Consider the following 19,326-nt stretch of genomic DNA (forward strand, 5'->3'; position numbering starts at 1 on the left):
CAAGGCTCCTGCACTTCACTGCAAGCCTTCCATCTCTTCTTGCAGAGTTCAAGGGCAAATATTTCCATGTTGTATAGGTTAAACTGAAGATCCCAGGCCCTCTTTTTTTCATCCCTCCTTTCAGTCAGAGCTAACAAAAGAATCAGAGCTTGGCTCTTGAGTTCCCCAAGCAGCATCACATCTCCTTGCTGCACCAATCTGTGCTGTTGTTTCACCTCCTGAAATCCACCTTCTTGTGCCATCAGTATGTTTGTTTCTTTGAAGTCTGCCTGCCTTGGCCACAGTGATCCAACCTCTCCCAGTCCTAATCTCATCAGATGGGTGAAGCTCCCAGAGAAATAATCCAGTACTCTGGCCCTTGCAGGACAATTTCTTTATAACAAAATATTTTCCAGTGTATAAATAGGGAAAACAGCCAGCGGGGCTAATCTTCAGTGCTGCTGAACAGCCCCGTGGTCTCAAGACCACCTGTGGGTGCTCAGCAGCTTCTCAGACCAATTAGGGAGCCAAGGAATGACCCAGTCAGAGCTCATCCATCAATTTAATCCGGAACTTCCCATCTGAATCGATGGAAGGCTGGTTCTGCAGAATCTCTTCAGTTATAGCCAAATGTCAGCTAACAGCTTGTCTCTGCTGTGAGAATAAGAGAGAACTTGACAGCCACTTCAAAGCAGGCATTAACTTTGGTGGGGGGTGCTGGAGTCTCCGTCACCAGAGGTTTTTGAAACAGGTGGTGGAAATAAGGTTGTGAAGGTCAGCTAGAGCTGCTTTTGGAGGAGAAGATGGGTTAGATATTCCTGAGCTCCCTTCCCATCCTGTCTCCTAGGGTTTGGTGAAGCTGAAGTGAAAGGTCTGCTAGCTGATGTGAACTAATGCAGCTCCACAGTGCATGTGTTGGCATCTCATCAAGGTACTTCTGAGTGGTCTGGGAGCAGTGCTTTGCTTAATGTTGGGGAGTTAATCCTCTTTAAAAACCGGACTTCTGGTGATAAATGCACAGAAGTGCTCCTAGGTGGGAGGCCAAAGAGGAACAGAAGCAAGTCTCTGGCTGATTCAGGAGTGGTGCTGAGGCCCCGTGCTGTGGGGTGGGACTGTTAGCCGTGGGCACACCTCTGCCAGAGGTACTCTTGGAGAGGCAGCAGGAATTGAAAGCATTCGAACTGCTCAGCTTGGGAGCCTGGTCAATATTTACAGGAAGGGGTCACATGCACTGACTGTATCTTTGAAAACACTTGAAGGCTGATGGTTGACTTTGCCTGATGGTGGTAGCACGGTGCCTCCTGGTTGGGCTGTGCATGTCTTAACCCTGTGCTTTCGAGACAGCCCTTCCTTATGATTATTTGCGTACAGGTGACCTTAACTGTAACTCCTGTCTGCTCTGATGGTCTCCTCAGTAGTTACAAGTAATTAGCTGTGAAATGACAGAGAGGTTTGGCTCAGAAGAGCTGAGGAGGGTCTCAAGACCTTCCTTGTGCTGCACGCTTTTTGAATGCATCTCCCATAGTACGTGGGGAGGGCATGTGTTTATCTGCTTGGAGTCCTGGTACACAGATGGGGTGGGCAGGGGAAGGTGTGTGTGTCCATCAGGGTTGTTCTTGTGAAGATTTTTGAGCAGTTCTCAGAGAAAACTGTCAAATGTACATTTTAAAACCTCCCAAAACAAGAGGTTTAAACCTGCAGTTCTCCAGGCTTTGTTAGCACATCAGTTTAACAAAGGGCAGCAGCTTCCTCTTGACAAATTCCATAGGTTACACACTCAGAAAACATGGTGACTTATTAGATCAGGTTGAACTTTGCCAAACACATTGGAGTGAAACACTTGTGCCCTCCACGGAGAGGCCTCTTTGTCTAGCAAGCAAAGCTGCTACAGCCCACCTCTGCTCCAGCAGACCCTTTGAGTCTCCTTAACAGTGATGTCTCTTGAGAGGTTTCAGAAAGAGTTTAAGATATTGAACATATGTCCTGGGAATAGTAAAGTAAATAAATGGGAGAACAGCCCCTGCTGCTTGGCAGAAAGGTTTTGTCTTTTTTGGTTTGTTTTGCTGGGTTTTTTTCAAGGAGGGATTTGCCTTAGTCCAAAGCACAAATAATTGTTTTCAGTGCCAAAATACAGACTCTAAGAAATGGGGAGTGGAATATACATTTTTCCACCAGCAGCTTCTTGCAGCCTCTATCGATCCAGGGATTGCCATATCCCACAGCTTCATGGTAAGCCATGGGAGGCAACAGCCACCTCTGGGGCAGCCTCACCTCCGTGTGCAGTGAAGCAATGGTGATCATAGCCTCCTGGTCAATAATGGGAGGCAGTGACAATATTGGAGAGGGGAGAAATCAATAACTTCACTGATGAGCCCATACTCCACATCCTGTCAGTTCCTGAGGGTGTGTGGCAGCAGTGGCTGTGTGATGGTGAGCACCCCACTTTGCTTAGAGACTGGCTTAACAAGAACCCCTACCCTTTTTTCTTTTTTGTTGTCTACCTTCACCATGACACACACCAAAACCTGCTGACACAAGCCCAGAAAACAGCAAAGCAGCTGTGCTGAGACTTCTTTGTGTACAGCTTGGCTCCTCCTTGGCTTAAAGCATTATTTTAAACAGAGGTGGCAAAACTGATGCTGCAGTTCTGTGGTGGAGGTGCCTTTCCCAGCTGATTAAGACTAAATGGATATATTCAGTTTCTCCTTCCTTCTAAGGATAAAAAGCCCATTGTAGAGCTATTCTATTCTATTCTGCCACAATGCCAGGAAGCTTTACTTCTCAAGAGGAGAAGTGGCTCAGCAGCAGGCAGGCGTGTGAACGTACCCATCTGAGCTCTCACCCTGAGCAACTAGTGGTTATTTGCAGCTCCTGGCTTTTCCTATGATCCCCTAACTGCCTAACCAGGGGCAGAATGACCTCCCTGCTCCCACTGGCCACACTGTTCCTGATGCAGGCCTGGATGAGCACTCTGTCCCGCATTCATATTTCATCTCACCTCTCCACTTTATTTGTGCACAGGACCTTGGGACACTGGTGTTTGTGGCCATTTCATCATCTCCCAGTTTACACGGGCAGCCTCTTGCTTTCACCAGCAGCTGCACGTGTGGCCAATGACACAATGCAGCCTCAGCGCCCTGTGAGCAGTGACTGCAAAACCAGCTCACTCTTTTTTAAGGTTCTCTGGGTGCAAAGTCCTACCAAAACCCTGCTGCCTGTCAGCAGCTTCTCTTTTGGAGGACAGCAATGAGGCAAGTGAAAAAAAATCCACAGCTGGAGCCACCACAGCTCCTCCTTGCATGACTGAGGGACACATCTGGACCACTCCAGCATCTCCCACCCACTCAATCCCCTTCAGGGATCATCAACCAGGTCTTCTGGCTCACCCCGCACCATAGCAGGAGAGCTCAGCCACACCTCCCACTGCAAACCCGAGTTGTGCAATCTGGTGTCTGGTGTCTATGCCAGGGCGCGGGGAGCCGCCCACCCTCCCCAGCCTCTGCCAGAGCACTGCGTATTGCCTATAAATTGGGAGGAAGAGGGTTTCTCCCGGAGGCAGCAGTGAGACGGAGCACAGGCGGCTGAGCCTGCGAGGTAAGTGTGCCCCTGAGGGGCTGCATCCCTTCCGGCCCCTTGCAAGCACCCCACAAACAGACTTCTGAGGTTAGTTGCTACAAATACTCGCAGGGACAATATAGAAAGTGTGGCAGAAACAGGCATGAGGGAACAGAGAGAAAGTGTTTCCTAGAGTTGTTTGGGTTTTTTTCTAGCTCCTCTGCCAAAGGGTGTGGGATTCAATATCATCCATGGCTGGGAGACGTTTGGGATACAGGTTAAGTCCCACCATGCCAACGACAACTCCCCCAAGCAGTTAACGATCAGCAGCTTCCGCCAGCACTTTCTTCATGCAAAAAGCAAAGAGCTCAGTTTTCATTCCCACCTTGGAAGGCAGAGTGTGCATTAGGTGCTGCCTTCCTACTGAAAGCTGAAATTGTTCATGGGGAATTCGATGTGGTTTAGAAAATACTGTGTTTAACCCCATTTTTCTACTGAAGACTTTTGGGGGGGGTGATTTTTTTGGTTGCTTCTTGTCGTGGTGGTGGTGGTGGCTTTGTTTGGTTGTTTGGTTTTTGGTTTGGGTTGTTGGTGGGTTTTTTTGTTGTTGTTGTTTTTGTTTTTGTTTGTGGATTTTTTTCCTGATGAATATACCATACTCTGTGTCCCGTGAAGGCTTCTTGTGGCAGAGGACCTAGTGCCACCTGGGTGTAGTGCCATCCCAGTATGCCAGATTGATAACTCAGTTTGATAACCTGATAACCAGAGCTGGGGTTAAATCAAGGGTTGCAGCAGCACCCCCATTGGACCTGCATGGCAGTCCCCATTCTCGGTATGTCCAGCCCAAGCCACAGCACCTTGCGATCACCCCTTGTTTCATTGCCCAGCACTATCAGGAAGAGCTCAGGTTCATCACCTCTACTGCATCCCTGGAAGTTTGTAGGGCTAGACATCAACCCTAGGGCTGCTGCCTTTCAAACACCTGGGTGGAGGCATTTGCAGCCCTGAAAGAGACTGCTTGTCCAACCCAGACCTCTCCAGTGGGGTAGCCTTGGGGTAACAGATACAAAAGCAGCCCTAAAGCCAAGGTGTGCTATATACCCACAGTCCCTCCATTGGCTTTGATAGCCATATCAAAGTCAACAGCATCTTCCCTGTAGACAGGGAACACGACTCGGTCAGTGATGCACAGACAGAATAGGCCTGGTGCATGATTTGTTTTCTTTTCTGAGAAAGGCAGGGGCAGATCTCCAAAGGTAAAATACAAATATTTACCAGACCGATAAGGATGGATAGTTTAAACATAGCTTGGAAAGAAAAATTGGCAGCAAGTTGTGGCTTAGCTACATTCTTTCAAAGCAAGTCTCCAGGGCATCTACAGGGTTTTGGAAGCAAGTTGGTGAGCTGGATGGATTTATTTAAAAACAAACCCAAACCAAACACTTTAAAAATAGAGAAAATTAAGACTTAAAGACATTTAACCTAACTTGTACATGAAGAGCCCAGAATGCTGGTAAAGGGAATGATGTTTTGGAGGTAGTATACAGAGAAATCCCCTATGCAGACAGCTGCTCCCTAAAAGTGGTGACCATCTGTGTGTTTTCTCCCAGGTTAGGTGCTGTTTGCAGTGTGGAATCCCAGTGGAGATAACCAGGATGAAAGTGGCCGTGGTGGGTGCAGGTGTCAGTGGGCTGACGGCCACCAAGTGCTGCTTGGATGAGGGGCTGGAGCCCACCTGCTTCGAGAAGAGCCAGGACATCGGTGGGGTCTGGCGCTTCACGGTGAGCCAACAGTGCCTGTCCTCCTTCCCACTGGAGCTGCAGCTTTTAGAGTTGGGGAGCAGGTTGAGCTGGGCTCCAGCGGGTGGGGAAGGGGCATGAGAGCTGGATGTTGACCTCCCCTGTCTGCACTCCCCGAGATCAGGGAACGGGGAAAAGGGGAACAGTCCCTGCCCCAGGGCACAGAGCTGATGCACCCTATGGTGCCATGCTAGGAGCACATTGAGGCTGGCCGGCCAAGCCTCTATGCATCAGTCATCAGCAACACCTCGAAGGAGATGTCATCATACTCTGACTTCCCTTACCCTGAGGACTTCCCAGTGTTCCTGCCCAATGCCCGGTTCCTGGAATACCTCCGGCGTTATGCTGAGCACTTCAGCCTCCAGAAGCACATCAAGTTTGGGGTGAGTGATGAGTGTCCCAGCACTGCCCAGATCCTCATGCGTGCCAGGCAACTGTGATGACTCTGCTTCACTTCCACGTTTCAGACCACCGTCACCAGCATCCGGAAACGCCCTGACTTTGCCAGCACAGGCCAGTGGGATGTGGTCACGGAGCTGGATGGGAAACAGACGCTGCATGTCTTCGACGCTGTTATGATTTGCACTGGCAACCACTCTGAGCCATCCCTTCCTCTGCACTCTTTTCCTGGTACAGTACATGGCTGCATGAAGTTACCTGCTTTCAAGGATGGGAGAGAAGGAAAATTAGCAGTTCCTAGGGGAAAACTCTTCCTTTTCTTGCTTCTGCTTTTCAAACCTTGTGGCACAAACAGCAGCCCTCATGCTTCTGCAGCATCATTTTCACAGGCTCAGGTCACCTCAGAGTAACCTTGCAAGGCAAGGTGGCTTAGCCTCAAAGAAGCTGTTCACACAATATGTGAGATAGGACAAGGCCCTCTCAGTGAAGCTTCACCATCTTTGACAGGGCTGTATTCACCACTGCTGCCATGAATCTCCCTGGTCCTCAGTATTATTAAGTGCTTCTATAGCTGCTAGCAGGACAGAAGGGCTGCAAGCTTTTCTGAACTTTTGTCTGCATCTTGTAGAGGCTTCATCCCAAGACGGTACCAGCACAGCTCTTGTACACATTTGTCTTCCAGGTGCCCCCTCAGCACACGTGTCCCTGCTCACTGCCTTGCAGGCATACGAGACCCCATTTTGGAGAGGAAGCACCAGGTCTATGTGCGTGGGATGTAGGGCTGGACCTTCCTAAGTCCCTGATGGCCACAGACTGTACTTCCTTTCTCTTGCCATCTGGATAGTTCTCCCAACAAAACCCACAAATAAAAAAGCTTTTGTTTCTTTTCCTCCAAGGCATTGAAAAGTTTCAAGGGCAGTACTTTCACAGCCGGCAGTACAAGCATCCTGACCTGTTTCAGGGGAAGCAGGTCCTCGTGGTGGGCATGGGCAACTCAGGAGTGGACATTGCGGTGGAGGCCAGCCGTGTGGCTGCGAAGGTACTGCCACCAGCCACCCAAGGCTGCAGGGAGGGTACTGCTGGCGGCAGGAACTTAATCTGCCATCACTGCAGGGAGAGCAAGCTGGGGTTACCTTGCTTAGTGTCCAAATGCCCTTTCTGAACTCGGTGTTCTTGGTCAAAATCCTACCCTGAAAGCAAGCTGGTTGTTTTGTTCTCTCCTGCTTCATCTCCACTGCCAGCTGACAGGCGGTCTTAAAGATGCTGTTGCTGGTTTTTGATTGCGTAGATGTCTGGATGTCTGCACTGTGCCCATCATTTACTTCATAAAGGCAAAGCAGCACATTCCTCACCTGAATTGCTGATTCTCTGCTCTCTCCCAGGTGACTATCAGCACCAGCCGAGGTGCCTGGCTGCTCAGCCGTGTGCATGACCATGGCTACCCATGGGACATGGTTTTCAACACTCGCCTTATGAGCTTGATCAGAAACAGCCTCCCTGGACCCCTTGCACATGAGTTAATTAACTACAAGGTGAACCAGAGGTTAAATCATGAAAACTACGGCCTTCAACCAGAGAAGAGGTACTTCATGGTGGCTTCCATACCATGCAGTGTCACAGGGTTTGTGCTGTGGGCAGGGAGGAGATCTCCATCAATCAGTGCCCAGACTGACTGCAGCAAGGAGTTTATAGCCAATTAGGAGAAGATAAGCCGTAACCCCCTTAGGTAGTGTGATATGGAGCAAGCTGGAGAAGCCTAGGAGGGACCAGAGGAGTGTTCCTGATGAGGCTCCCTGGGAAAAGTGAGAGAGACTTAAAGCGTGGATCAGTTCTGAAAAGCAAGGGTTTAAAGCGTAATTGAGTGAACGGAAGAAGGTGGCAAGAGATGCCCGTGAATCACTCAGACTATGGGACAGGGTGTGTAGTGGTTTGAGCCTTAACTGGCAGTTAAGAGCTCAGATGGGGGCAAGGCTGAGAATCTCTCCCCTGCTCCCCCCTCCTCCCTCCCAACAGAGAGGCAAAATAAGAAAAGGGAAGGAGCAAATCCACCAAGCAATAATTTTGGAGTCGGCCTGGAATTAGAGAGGTAAAGAGTTTTCTTTAAACAATATATATATAACAATAACAGGTAAGGTTCACAAGGGCAAGGAACAAGGATGGATGGGAGGGGGGAAAAAAGCCAAACGAGAATACAAAACCAGTCTTTCTCTCTGAAGAGGCACGGAGGCAGCAGGGAGAAGGATAGGGCCCAACCACGTGGCAGAAGAGCAGGAAAGCAGCTGCAGTAGCTCTTGTCCAGGAGAGGCAGGAGCCAAAAAGGAGGCCTAATGACTGCAACATCATGCTTTTTTATACCTTAGCTGGGCAGGGAGCGGGGAGTGGAACAAACTCAGCTTCCCAGGGGGAAAACACCCTGCAGGGAGGGCAAAGCACCTGCAAGCCCTGCACCCTGTTTTGGTTTTTTTTCAGGATGGGTGTTAACCCACCACAGGGTGACGTTGGTGTGAGGGTGAAATATGTCAGGTTTTGGAGAGACGGGGGGAAGAGCTCAGAGAAAATGACAGTGGGAGGTCATGGGGCTGGAGGGCCCATGGGGAGGAGCAGGGACACCGGCAGGGCTTGGTTTTGTGATCTCCATTGCTCAGAGCCCCTCGGCTCTCCACAGCTGCCTGGTGCGTGAGCCTGTGCTGAATGATGACCTGCCAAGCTACATTCTGACAGGGAGGATCACCATCAAGCCGGGTGTGAAGGAGTTCAAGCACAATACTGTTGTTTTCCACAACTGCCCCGAGGAGGAGCCCGTCGATGTTGTCGTCTTCTGCACAGGCTATGACGTCTCGTTCCCGTTCCTAGAAGAAGCAGTGGTCAAGGTGGAAAACAAGCACGCGTCCCTCTACAAATACGTGTTCCCCACGCACCTGCAGAGGCCCTCCCTGGCTGTCATTGGGCTGGTCAAGACACTGGGAGCCATGATGCCCGTGACAGAGATGCAGGCACGCTGGGCGAGCCGCACCTTCCGAGGTAACGGCGGAGCTCCTGCCTACCACAGTGGAGCTCAGGCTGCACACGGCTCGTGCTCTCTGCACAGCAAGGGGGATTTCTGTCCCTGGAAACCCCAGAGCTGAGAAGCTCACTTCAGAGGGGACAAGGAAATACTTCTAGGGCTCGGACTTTGCAAGTTAGTCCGCTTCAGCTGAGCTATAGCAACCTAAGTGCCTGCTTGGTCCAAGCTACATGTAAGCTGAGGACATCTACTTTAAATCGCTTTTTTGCCCATTAAGCTGATGCCTGCTGTGAGCCAAGAAGGAGTGCTCCATTCCTTATTGTGATGCAGCTGATGTGCAGTCCTGCACCTGAGCGTGCAAACCACAGTCTGAATTAGATTGCTCAAGATAGTATATTCTCCCTAAAATATTTTAGGAGCCAGACAACTGAGATGAAAACATAAACCTGGATGCACAGATAAGAGTTGTCTTCAAGACAGTGGTGGATCCATCCTGGCAGGATCCACTGCTCTTTAAGGGACAGCTCTGGGGTTTCTTTTTGGGAAGATCCTCTCTGGAGCTCGCAGGGCCCATCTTGCCCCAAATCAACTGGCAGTGCCCTGACAGCACAAATCTTTAAGAGCAGGAGGAAGTGCAGGTGAATTTGTACCACAGTGAAGGGCTGGCCTTTGGCAGAATTGCCCCTGCTGAGCTAAATCTGAGCAATGAGATTTTCCTGCCCTCCCAGAGAAGGGCTTCCCATGCTTTGCATCACTAAATGAGTTTGCATCACTGAACGAGTTCACACATTCCCCCAGGAATTAAACTCTGCAGGACATTCTCTTCTCTCTTTTAGGCTTGTGTCAGTTGCCTCCTCAATCTGTCATGGAGAAGGAAGTAAATGAGAAGAAGAAAAACCAAGTGCGAAGGTAAGCCAGTCCCCCAGAGCCCTGAAGGGTTTGGGGGGATTGAAAAGCCCCTGCAATTGAGGGGAGAGCCGCACAGCTCATGCTCTGTGGCTGCTCCCTGAACATATAGTGGAGGCAAAGGGAGGGATGCCCAAATCCACCCACCCCTGTATTTGCTTGCATTGAGCCAAAGCAACTTTTGATCTGACACCAATATTCTGCCTGTTGACAATGGGAAGAAAATAATGCAAGGTAGTCAAGATTAAAGCTTGCTTGGGAGTTGGGGAAGTATGTCAGAGTGTCCAAGGACCACGATAAAATGGTGGATAAATTAATGGTAATAAATGCAAAGTAATTCAGCAAGGGAAGTAAAAGCCAGCCCAAGGTGTACACACAATCATCTCTCCTCTCAGCATGGCTGGCTGATACACTGTGAATAGGTTTCTATGCACACTGGTGTAGTTCACAGGCAGACAAAGGGTCAGATCAAAGGCTAAGAAACAGTAGGAAAAGAATGAGATAAAACCAGAGTGGTGTATTAATCCATGGTTCCTCTAGATCACTAGAATAGAACAGGTGCAGAAGAGTGAAATACAGAATTGCAGAGAGCAACACGAGGCTAAGTGCACCTGGGTTTTTTCTGTCCACATTAGGTGGGACGTGGCAGAAACTCTCCAGTTCACCAGGTGCTTTTGCAATCCTCACTGGAAACGAGTCTCAGCCTGTTTCCTGCTGCAGAGAGCAAAGGGAAAATAGTTCAGAAAAAACCCACAACCAAACAACCAAAAAAAAACAAACCCAAATGAAACCAACAAAAATTAAAACAAACACACAAACCCCCCAACCATAACTGGTTTGGGAAAACCTTTTAGAGAAGGTGTACTAAAGTGAAGAGAGTGGTCCAGATACGACGTGTGAGTGAAGGATCAACTGATGCACATGAGCAGGGTGTGTACCAGAGCCAGCATCACTTCATACATACTGTGTAATGGGCAGTATCCAGGTCTGGACAGACCCTGGCTCCCAGTGCATATGCACCCAGCCCTTTCCTATGAGGAGCCCAGCTGAGCTCAGATGCAGTAATACTGATGCAGAGAATCAGAATCTGACCTCCAGTTCCTCTCAGCCCCACTGACACCGGTCCCACTCCCACCTTTTTTTCTTCTCTGATTGGTTCAGGTTTGGTCTGTCGTTTGACGAAGTGCTCAAAACCGAGTGGGTGATCTACATGGACGAGCTCGCCTTGCTCATCGGTGCCAAGCCCAGCCTTCTGGGGCTGCTCTGCAGAGACCCTCGGCTGGCACTCACTATTTTCTTTGGCCCTTGCACCCCCTATCAGTACCGGTTGGAGGGTCCTGGAAGCTGGGAGGGGGCACGCCAGGCCATCTTTACCCAGTGGGACCGAATCCTGAAGCCCACGAGAACACGAGTTCCTACCAGCTCCTCCAGCTTGTGCCCTTCTATTCTTCCTGTGGTGGGGTTGCTTCTGCTCCTGGCTGCCCTGTTTTTAGGTTTCCAGTAGACTTTAAGAGCCTGTTTAGGTTTTTGTCCCTAGGAATATTGCCTTAGGTCGTACAGCCCCACAGAGTGCCATGGGACAGGGGCAAAGTGATTTTAGCAGATCACAGCAAATTTAAAGCATTAACCAGCAGTACAGCTTCAGCTCACGTCCAAGCACAGCTGGGGATGGCAGTCTTCCCCCAGCATGTATTGCCCCTCTGTTGTGCTCCTGCCTGCTGCTGTGAGCAGAGCACAGCTGTGTGGCATGGCTGTGTCCAGCCCATGCTGACCAGGAGGCAGTGAGGACAAGAGTAGCAAAAATGGCTTTCACTGTTACAGATTGAAAGGAACAAAGATAATCGCCTGGGAACTGGGGACTTTAGTCCAGAGAGGGGTTATCTAGGCTGGCTACATAGGTCAGGCTGTCCCTTCTTCCAGCCTGAAATCCTGTGACTCAAAAATCCCAGTCTGAGTTGAGTTGGTGCATCTTCACAGTGAAAGGGCCCTGGCTGTGCTGAAAGGGTCCTGGCTGTGGTGGTTTCACAGAATCACAGAACTGCCCACACCGGAAAAGACTTTTAACAGTCATTGAGTCCAATCATTAGCCTAACACTGACAAGCTCTTGACTAAACCATATCCCTAAGCACTACATCTGCATGACAAATAGGAAGTGACTCCACCACCTCCCTGGGCAAGCCCTTCCAATGGCTGATAATCCTTTCCCTGCAGAAATTCTTCCTGATATGAAACCTAAACTTACCTTGCTGCAACAGGAAGCCATTTCTTCTTGTTCTTGTTACTTGGTTCACCAGACCAACACCCACCTCTCTACAATCTTCTTTCATGTGGTTGTAGAGAGTGTTATTATCCATGAGCCACCTTTCTCAGGAGGAGCTACCTATTTTGTCTGTGACTCGCACCACCAGAGTGATACCTTGCAGGGCTGAGCACTGATAGCTCTGCCTCCCTGCACTTCCCGCCACCAGACAATGCTAGGGGTTCATTTGGCACGTGGGGAGACTTTCAATCAATAAAATTTCATGGGCTGTGGCAAGATCATGTTGCAGGCTGCTGCCTTTTCACCTCCCTGTGTGCACAGGGAGAGTTGGGAAATGTCATGGCCGGGATTGGGGCCATGCCAGAAAGTGCTGTGGGTGACCCACAAGCCTGGGCTTTGTGGCCGTGAAAAACTGGGCTAGACTACGCACCCTGCCTCCCATCCCCACTATCTGCTGGCATGCAGACACAGGGAGTGCTTTGCTGGCTTCACAGGGATGCTGAGGAGCCCCCGCTTAGTGCCGGCAGCACGTGGTGGGACGGATTGGGACAGTCCCATGCCGCTGGTGCAGTGGTAAACCCAGCACACGGGATCTTGCCAAGCGGCCTTCCTGGGATCACAATCCGGATTTACTGCCACGGGGAGGTGGTTCGCTTTCTGCCAGAACATTTAAGCACAGCGGGAGAGCGGCGGTGTAAAGGTCAGCCGTGCAAAAGTCGTGGTGAGCTGCCTGAACTTCAGCCTTTCCCTTGAATCTGCAGCTAGAGAAACTCCAAAGCAAAGTTTGGCTGAAGCCTGAGCAGCGAACACTGCCGCACAAGGTTTGCTCCTCACTTCTCTCTGGCTGGGTTTTGCATCCGCGGGGCTGGTGTTCGCCTACAGCTTCACCTCCCTGCTAGCAGGGGGCGAGAGGGGGTGTCGTGGGGACCCTCTGGAGCACAGCTGTCTGTAGGCAGTGCTGGCAAAGAGGGGTGACTTTAGCACCCTAGGCACGCTGCTTCCCTTTTCCAACGCCAAGGGAAGCTCTGGGAACGGAGCAGGGGGTGTGTGAATGTTGGTATGTTCTGCCCTGTTCCTGCAATTCAAGGAGTGGCTCAAGCTGGGGCTTTGGACGCAGAAAGTTCTTGGGTTTTTTCACCTCCCTCATGTGTCCCTGGCTTTCTGCACTTTCCCCCAGATTCTGCTTATGTTAATTTAGTTTTGGACGCAAAACGTGTAGGAAAATGCTTAAGATGATTCTTTCTTGAGAGTCTGCAGTAGGAATGTTTGTTATCTAATCAAAGTTCATGTGTGTTCTGTTGTTTATTTAGTTTCTGTGCTTTCTACTCGAGCTCGGCTCGGCTCAGTTTACATACCCGGAGCTCTAAGTTCCTCCCATTTATACCCTGACTTTCTTGGGTTTCTTCCTTTTGTGTATTGTGTAATCCCAGCTGCGCTGCCACCATGCTAACTTCTGAATCCCTGTTCCTTGCCCCTGCTCAGTCAGGGAGCGCCTTTGTTTTATTTTATTTAAAAAATAAAAATAAAACACCTTTCAGTTTTCAAAATAATTCCCTGTAATGAGAAACTTAAGAAGAAAGCATGAAAAAGGGCCAGCTTGACTGAAATTGTTTCTTGACAAGATTTCAGGACGATCACTTCATGCAGGCGGAAGGTGGCAGCTGTGAGCCCCAGTCCCTTCTTTGCATGCCCTGGTTTGGACCAGGAAAGGGAATAAGTAGAAGCAGTACCACGGTGAGGTTTAAAGGTGCCTCCTTTTCCCCCATTGGCAAGAGGAGAATTGCTGAGCCCTCTGTGTGGGCTGAGCAAAGTGGGAAGGGTCATGAGCGGTATGGGTCCATGACAATGGCAATGGCTTTCTCCAAAGAACAGTTTTTCCCCTGTGGACACCTGCAGCCAGAGAAGAGCCAGGGGTGTTTTGCTGGGAATGGGAAGAAGAGCCTGGTGTTTCTGCTAATTCCTGGGCTGTTTTATTTTCAGTTCCTCATAAGCTGCCCCACTGCTTGCCACAGGACAGAATGGTGCGGCGTGTAGCTGTTATCGGGGCTGGGGTCGGCGGTTTGGCCTCCATCAAGTGCTGCCTGGATGAGGGGCTGGAGCCCACCTGCTTCGAGAGGAGTGAGGACATTGGGGGTGTCTGGCACTACATGGTCAGTGGGCACTGAAGGGGGGGGGATTGTCCCTGGGTTTCTTCCATCCCTCAGACGTCCTTTGCTTGCAGCAAAGAGGAAAGGGTTGCCATACCCTCAGGGAGTGTCCCTGTCCCAGGCACTGGGTCCCCTCTGACTCCAAGGTGGAGAAGGAGACAAAGGGAGCCGAAGCCACATTGAGTGTTAGTCCTGGGTTATTCCTTGTACCCAAATATAAGGGGAAAAAATGCTCAAAATGTGGGGAGAAAGTCCTCTGCACACTAGCACATGGCACCACTGGCTTCACACAGGACTCCGTGGACAGCAGGAGGGTCAGTGTGTACCGCTCGGTCATCACCAACACCTCCAAGGAGATGTCCTGCTTCAGTGACTTCCCCTTCCCAGAGGATTTTCCCAATTACCTACACCACAGCCTTGTTCTGGAGTACTTTGGGATGTATGCCCGGCACTTTGACCTCCTGCGGCACATACGCTTCAAGGTGAGCAGGGACCCCAGAAGAGCTGGCAGCGGCTGCAGGCACCAGGGCACCATCTAGGTGGCATGGGCTGATGCCAAGTGCAGACCTGCAGGGACCACCTACCTTTTGCATCCTGAATGCAGCCTTTTTGGCTCCATGTTTTTAATTAGGCTGCTCAAACATGGGCTGCCTGGTACATCCTCCTTACAAGGCCATCACCAGGACAATGGTGCAGGGTGGGATTTAACAGCTTAAGAGGTGACATGCAGCTACCTGGGTACCCAGCCTGCTCCCAGCAGCCCCAGCCCATTGCAGGCAAATCCTCTCCAAAACACATCACAGTCCCTGATTGCTGTTTTGTTGGACTTTGGTTCAAGACAACAGCTCTGAGCGTGAGGAAGCGCCCAGATTTTGCTGCCTCAGGCCAGTGGGAGGTGGTCACTGAGACCCATGGTGTCCAGGAGCTGCACATCTTTGATGCTGTCATGGTTTGCACTGGCCATTACCAGGAGCCCTACTTACCATTGGCTTCTTTCCCAGGTGAGCCTTGCCTCGGGAGTGGGGTGGGCTGGGGCTGCCCCCTGTTGTTTCACCAAGCACCCATGGGCCCCTCGGGTGTGTTTTCCTCTACAACCTTCCTGCTGCACAAAGCCTGTGTGCTGGTGCTGCATGACTCTCACCCCATGGGAGTAGCAGGGAGCATTCCCAGGAATGGGAAAAACACCTCAAAATATGCAGCCAGGCTCTTGCAGGGTAGCATCACCTAGGGAATTGAGACCTCCACAGGCTTCTCAGCTGCAAGATGTGGGAGGTAGAGGGTTGGGGGGGGGGTACAGAAGGTCCAGGCATGAGGCTAGGTCAATTAACTGTATCTGGCAGTAGGAGAAGCTCCCTGATCTCTGCCTAGGTATCAGCAGTCACTTCAAAGGCCAGTACTTGCACAGCCAGCAATACAGAGATGCGGAGGCTTTCCGGGGAAAGAGCGTCCTCGTGGTTGGCATTGGCAACACCGGTGGTGACCTTGCTGTGGAGCTGAGCCGTGTGGCTGCAAAGGTACAGGTCTGCAGTGGTGCTGAGCCCAGCCAGGGACCACAAGAGCTGGCAGCTTGGGAATACACAGGAAGCTTTGCTCACCAGGTTTCTCAATTGATAGCACTTCAAATGCAGGGCAACTGAAGAAGCTCTGCGGGTCCTGAAGAGTTTGGGCCACCCAAGGAGTGACCATTCAGCAGCTGTGGAAAGTTTGCAGAAGCCACCACAAGCTGCTCAGCTCATCTGGATGCTTTGTCCTTCCCTTGGGATAATCTTCTTGGCTCCCAACTACAGATGGGATTTGCCATTCAGGGCAAAACTGGCGACAGAGCTGCCAGGGCAGAAGGCCAAGACCTGTCTTCTCCCGCAGGTGTACCTCAGTGCCAGGAGCAGCACGTGGGTGTTCAGCCGGGTCTCAGACCACGGCTTCCCCTTTGACATGGTCCACACCACGCGTTTCAAACACCTTCTTGACTGGCTTCTCCCATCAGCCCTCACGAAGAGGCTCCGTTTTCAGAAGTTCAATGCCTGGTTTAACCATGCAAACTATGGCTTGGCTTCCACCAAAAGGTGCTTTTTCTGACTATTTTGCTGGTTGATCGGGGGGTTAATGGTATGACATGTTCAAGTTTTAAATCCAGGGATACTTGTGAAATAGCAAACCATCAAAAAAAGGCATTTTGGGTCCCTCGCAGATGCTGATATTGCTTTCCTCTTTTCCACCTGCAAGCTCCAACTTTCGCATAATTGTCAACGAAGAGCTGCCGTTTTGCCTCCTCTCTGGCACTGTCGTGTTGAAGCCCAGCGTGAAGGAGTTCACTGAAAGCTCTGCTGTGTTTGAAGATGGCACAGCCGAAGACAACATCGACGTGGTGCTCTTTGCAACAGGCTACATCTTCACATTTCCCTTCCTGGAAGAGTCTGTTCGCAGCCTCTTCAATGACAACCGTTCCCTCTACAAATGCATCTTCCCTCCTCAGCTGGAGCAGCCAACACTGGCCATCATCGGCTTAGTTCAGCTGACGGGATCGGTCATGGTGGCATCAGAGATGCAGGCGCGCTGGGTGGCGGGGACCTTTGCAGGTGGGAGAGGGACTGAAGAGATGGGATCTGCTGAGCTGGGAGGTCTGGGGAAGCCTGATCTGCTACCCACAGAGCCTAGGGCATATTTTGGCTCCTGCCACAGTACCCGTGGTGGCTACGGCCATTAGCAGCTCCACACCTCTGCCCCCTAACCACATCCTCATATCCCTGCTGCTGCACGCATGCTGTCGTAACTAGCAAGCGTGAACGTTCTCAGTAAAGGGGCTGTGAGCATGAGAAAGGGACAAACTTTTCATCTTAGTGTGCTGCTGGAGATGTCTGCTTTCTCTGTTCTTCTCAGGCTGGAACAAGTTGCCTCCCACCAGCACAATGATGGCTGACGTTTTGAAGAAAAAGCCACCAGTCAAAAGGTGAATGATGCTTCTGCACTGGGGGTGCAATGGGCGCCATGTGCCAGGATAATCCCAGGGATTATCATGTAGTGGTTGTAGGAGAGACCTGCCTAGGTCCTTCCTGGATCCTATCCTGTCTTGGATGTATTTATTCCCTCACCACCTGCAGCAAGGTGGGGAAATGCTGTTGTGGCTCCCGAATGGATGACAGACTAAAACACCAAGGCACAGTGCTCTGCACCAGCTCATGGCCAGGCCTAGGACCTGCAGATCTCCCCTACCAGACCTCCAAGCCATCTCCTTATTTCCAGCACGCCAAAATGGAGGTTTGGTTTCCTCCAGACTAAGGATGCCACCTCGTGGCTTCTCTCTCCCAAATCCAGGCACTGGGGTCAGGGCCAAGACCCATTCAGAAACCCCACTGGGTGATGCAGGCTAGGGACTGTGTCAGGATGAGTATTAGACAAGGCTGGAATTCATGTACGTGGAAGCTAACATGCTGCCTTGTTGGCACTGGGATATTACAGGAGGTGGAGACATGTCTTCAAGGCTGTGACACGTGTGATGGTGGACACGCTGCCTTGGAGCAAGGAGGGGACCTTGGGGCAAGTGGGGGATTTAGGATGGGCCAGGTTTGCCAAGACAGAGCTGGCTTCTAAGACACTGATGAAAATATGGGACAAAACAGAGCCATGGGGATTGTCATCAGGAGCCCTGGCAACTGCAGACACAATGCTGTTATGCAAAAATATGGGGAGTCTGAGGTGCCACAGAGACCAACGCAAGGCTGTCCCAGTTTTGCTGACACAGACTCAGCACATGTCCTCCCTCCTGCAAGGGAGATGAGGCCTCAAGCAGAAAAATCCTGGAGGCTCCTCCCAGCATGGGAAGCTTTCCATATCTCCCAGTTTTCCCCACTCCCTTTGGCAGTCTTATCTGTGAAAGCCTACTCCTCTGCCTCTCAAAATGCTGGCATTACAGTGACAGCAGTATTATGCCAAAACCATTTTTCAGGCCACAACTAAGCTGTGGAGGCAAAACCATCTCCTGCCTATTCCCTGCCCCAGGTAACTGCTGAGGACCAACCCTGCAGAGGCTCTCTGGGTGCCTTTAGGGTTACTTGGGGCTGAGGAAGCTGGGCCCCAGAGAGCAGGGCTTGGCTGATGACTGATGACAAGAGCTTCTGTGTTCTTTGAAGCTGGGCACCGTGATGTGATGATGCTACTGATTTGGTCTCTTTTCTGTCCCACTGAAGGCATCCATCTGAGAGAGAGAACTTGAAGATAAGTTTTCTCAGCTACATGGATGAAATAGCTTCATGTGCTGGCATAAAGCCCAGTGTGCTGTGGCTGCTGCTGACAGACCCCCGGCTGGCCCTGGCCATCTTCTTTGGGCCCTGCACGCCCTACCAGTACCGACTGGTGGGATGGGGAAAGTGGAGTGGGGCCAGAGTCGCCATCCTGACCCAGTGGCAGAGGACACTGAAGCCCCTGAGAACTCGGGTGGTGGATGACTCCTCCAATAGCTCCTCCAGCTGGTGCTGGCTGTGTCTCCTGGCCCTGCCAGTGGCTCTAACAGCAGGTTTCCTCCTTTCTAAATACCCCTGGCCAGGCTGGAGCACCTTGGCAAGACTATAGCTGTAGAAGAAACCCAGTCCTGAGGATGGTGCCGAGCTGTGCCACTGCCTGGTGCTGTCAGCAGGGCTGGAGCTTGCCCAATACCCACAGGACCCTAAATCCTGGTGCCACCTGGTGTCTGAGCTCCTCCTGCCAATGTTTCACACCTAGCAAGGGCCATACAGAGCATTTACCCCAAACCTGCTGCAATCTGTGCTTGTGTTGCACCAGCACCAGGCTGGATTTCCAGAGGGCTTTTGGGAGGGCCATTCTAGGACAGGCTGATGTGCACAGAGCCAGCTTTCCTTCTCTTCTGCTCTCCCAGAATTTCCTCCATAACATTTCAGCAAGACCCACAACATTCTGAGATTTTCTGAAACACTGTATTTGTCTGGTAACTTTGGGGACATAAAGTGGGGAGCCACAGATAAACCTCATGTATTTGGTCTTCTTAACTAGTTTTATTAATGGCTTAGTGGAGGTTTCAAGCTTCAGAAGTGGGCCCATGTGAACCTCATAACATTCAACAAGGCCAAGTGCAAGGTTCTCCAGCTAACTGGGTTGGGGCAGTCCCTGGTATCAATACAGGCTGGGGAATGAAGGGATCAAGAGCAGCACTGTGGAGAATGACTTTGGGGTAGAGGTAGATGAAAAGCTGAACGTGAATTGGCAATGTGTGCTCTAGTGAGACTACCTGAAGGGGGGTTGTAGACAGGCTGAGGCTGGTCTCT

General features: G+C 51.0%; 2 protein-coding genes across 2 annotated transcripts; both read left to right on the forward strand.

Moving 5' to 3' along the window:
* Positions 1-3,492: 3,492 nt before the first annotated feature.
* FMO1 (flavin containing dimethylaniline monoxygenase 1) lies at positions 3,493-12,179 on the forward strand. Its single transcript, XM_068164614.1, has 9 exons — positions 3,493-3,573; positions 5,145-5,315; positions 5,528-5,716; positions 5,801-5,963; positions 6,629-6,771; positions 7,115-7,314; positions 8,398-8,753; positions 9,573-9,645; positions 10,804-12,179. The coding sequence occupies exons 2-9, from the start codon at positions 5,190-5,192 to the stop codon at positions 11,144-11,146; spliced, it is 1,593 nt and encodes a 530-aa protein (XP_068020715.1). The 5' UTR covers positions 3,493-3,573; positions 5,145-5,189; the 3' UTR covers positions 11,147-12,179.
* A 60-nt stretch (positions 12,180-12,239) lies between these two features.
* FMO4 (flavin containing dimethylaniline monoxygenase 4) lies at positions 12,240-19,027 on the forward strand. The gene is made up of 9 exons (XM_068164613.1): positions 12,240-12,724; positions 13,884-14,053; positions 14,344-14,532; positions 14,889-15,051; positions 15,419-15,564; positions 15,914-16,113; positions 16,274-16,626; positions 16,928-16,997; positions 18,235-19,027. The coding sequence occupies exons 2-9, from the start codon at positions 13,922-13,924 to the stop codon at positions 18,614-18,616; spliced, it is 1,635 nt and encodes a 544-aa protein (XP_068020714.1). The 5' UTR covers positions 12,240-12,724; positions 13,884-13,921; the 3' UTR covers positions 18,617-19,027.
* The last annotated feature ends 299 nt before the right edge of the window (positions 19,028-19,326 follow it).

Source organism: Melanerpes formicivorus, unplaced genomic scaffold, assembly GCF_026170545.1.
Source record: "Melanerpes formicivorus ecotype bairdi unplaced genomic scaffold, bMelFor1.0.p_v2 SCAF_81, whole genome shotgun sequence".
Taxonomy (NCBI): Eukaryota; Metazoa; Chordata; class Aves; order Piciformes; family Picidae; genus Melanerpes; species Melanerpes formicivorus.

What these genes read in the sequence shown, in the direction of transcription:
- FMO1 (XM_068164614.1), top strand. Translation starts at nt 5,190, where the DNA reads ATGAAAGTGGCCGTGGTGGGTGCAGGTGTCAGTGGGCTGACGGCCACC. An exon ending in AGAAGCACATCAAGTTTGGG is followed by an intron (nt 5,717 to 5,800) that starts GTGAGTGATGAG and finishes TCCACGTTTCAG; the next exon opens with ACCACCGTCACCAGCATCCG. An exon ending in TCCTCTGCACTCTTTTCCTG is followed by an intron (nt 5,964 to 6,628) that starts GTACAGTACATG and finishes TTTTCCTCCAAG; the next exon opens with GCATTGAAAAGTTTCAAGGG.
- FMO4 (XM_068164613.1), top strand. Translation starts at nt 13,922, where the DNA reads ATGGTGCGGCGTGTAGCTGTTATCGGGGCTGGGGTCGGCGGTTTGGCC. An exon ending in TGCGGCACATACGCTTCAAG is followed by an intron (nt 14,533 to 14,888) that starts GTGAGCAGGGAC and finishes CTTTGGTTCAAG; the next exon opens with ACAACAGCTCTGAGCGTGAG. An exon ending in TGAGCCGTGTGGCTGCAAAG is followed by an intron (nt 15,565 to 15,913) that starts GTACAGGTCTGC and finishes CTTCTCCCGCAG; the next exon opens with GTGTACCTCAGTGCCAGGAG.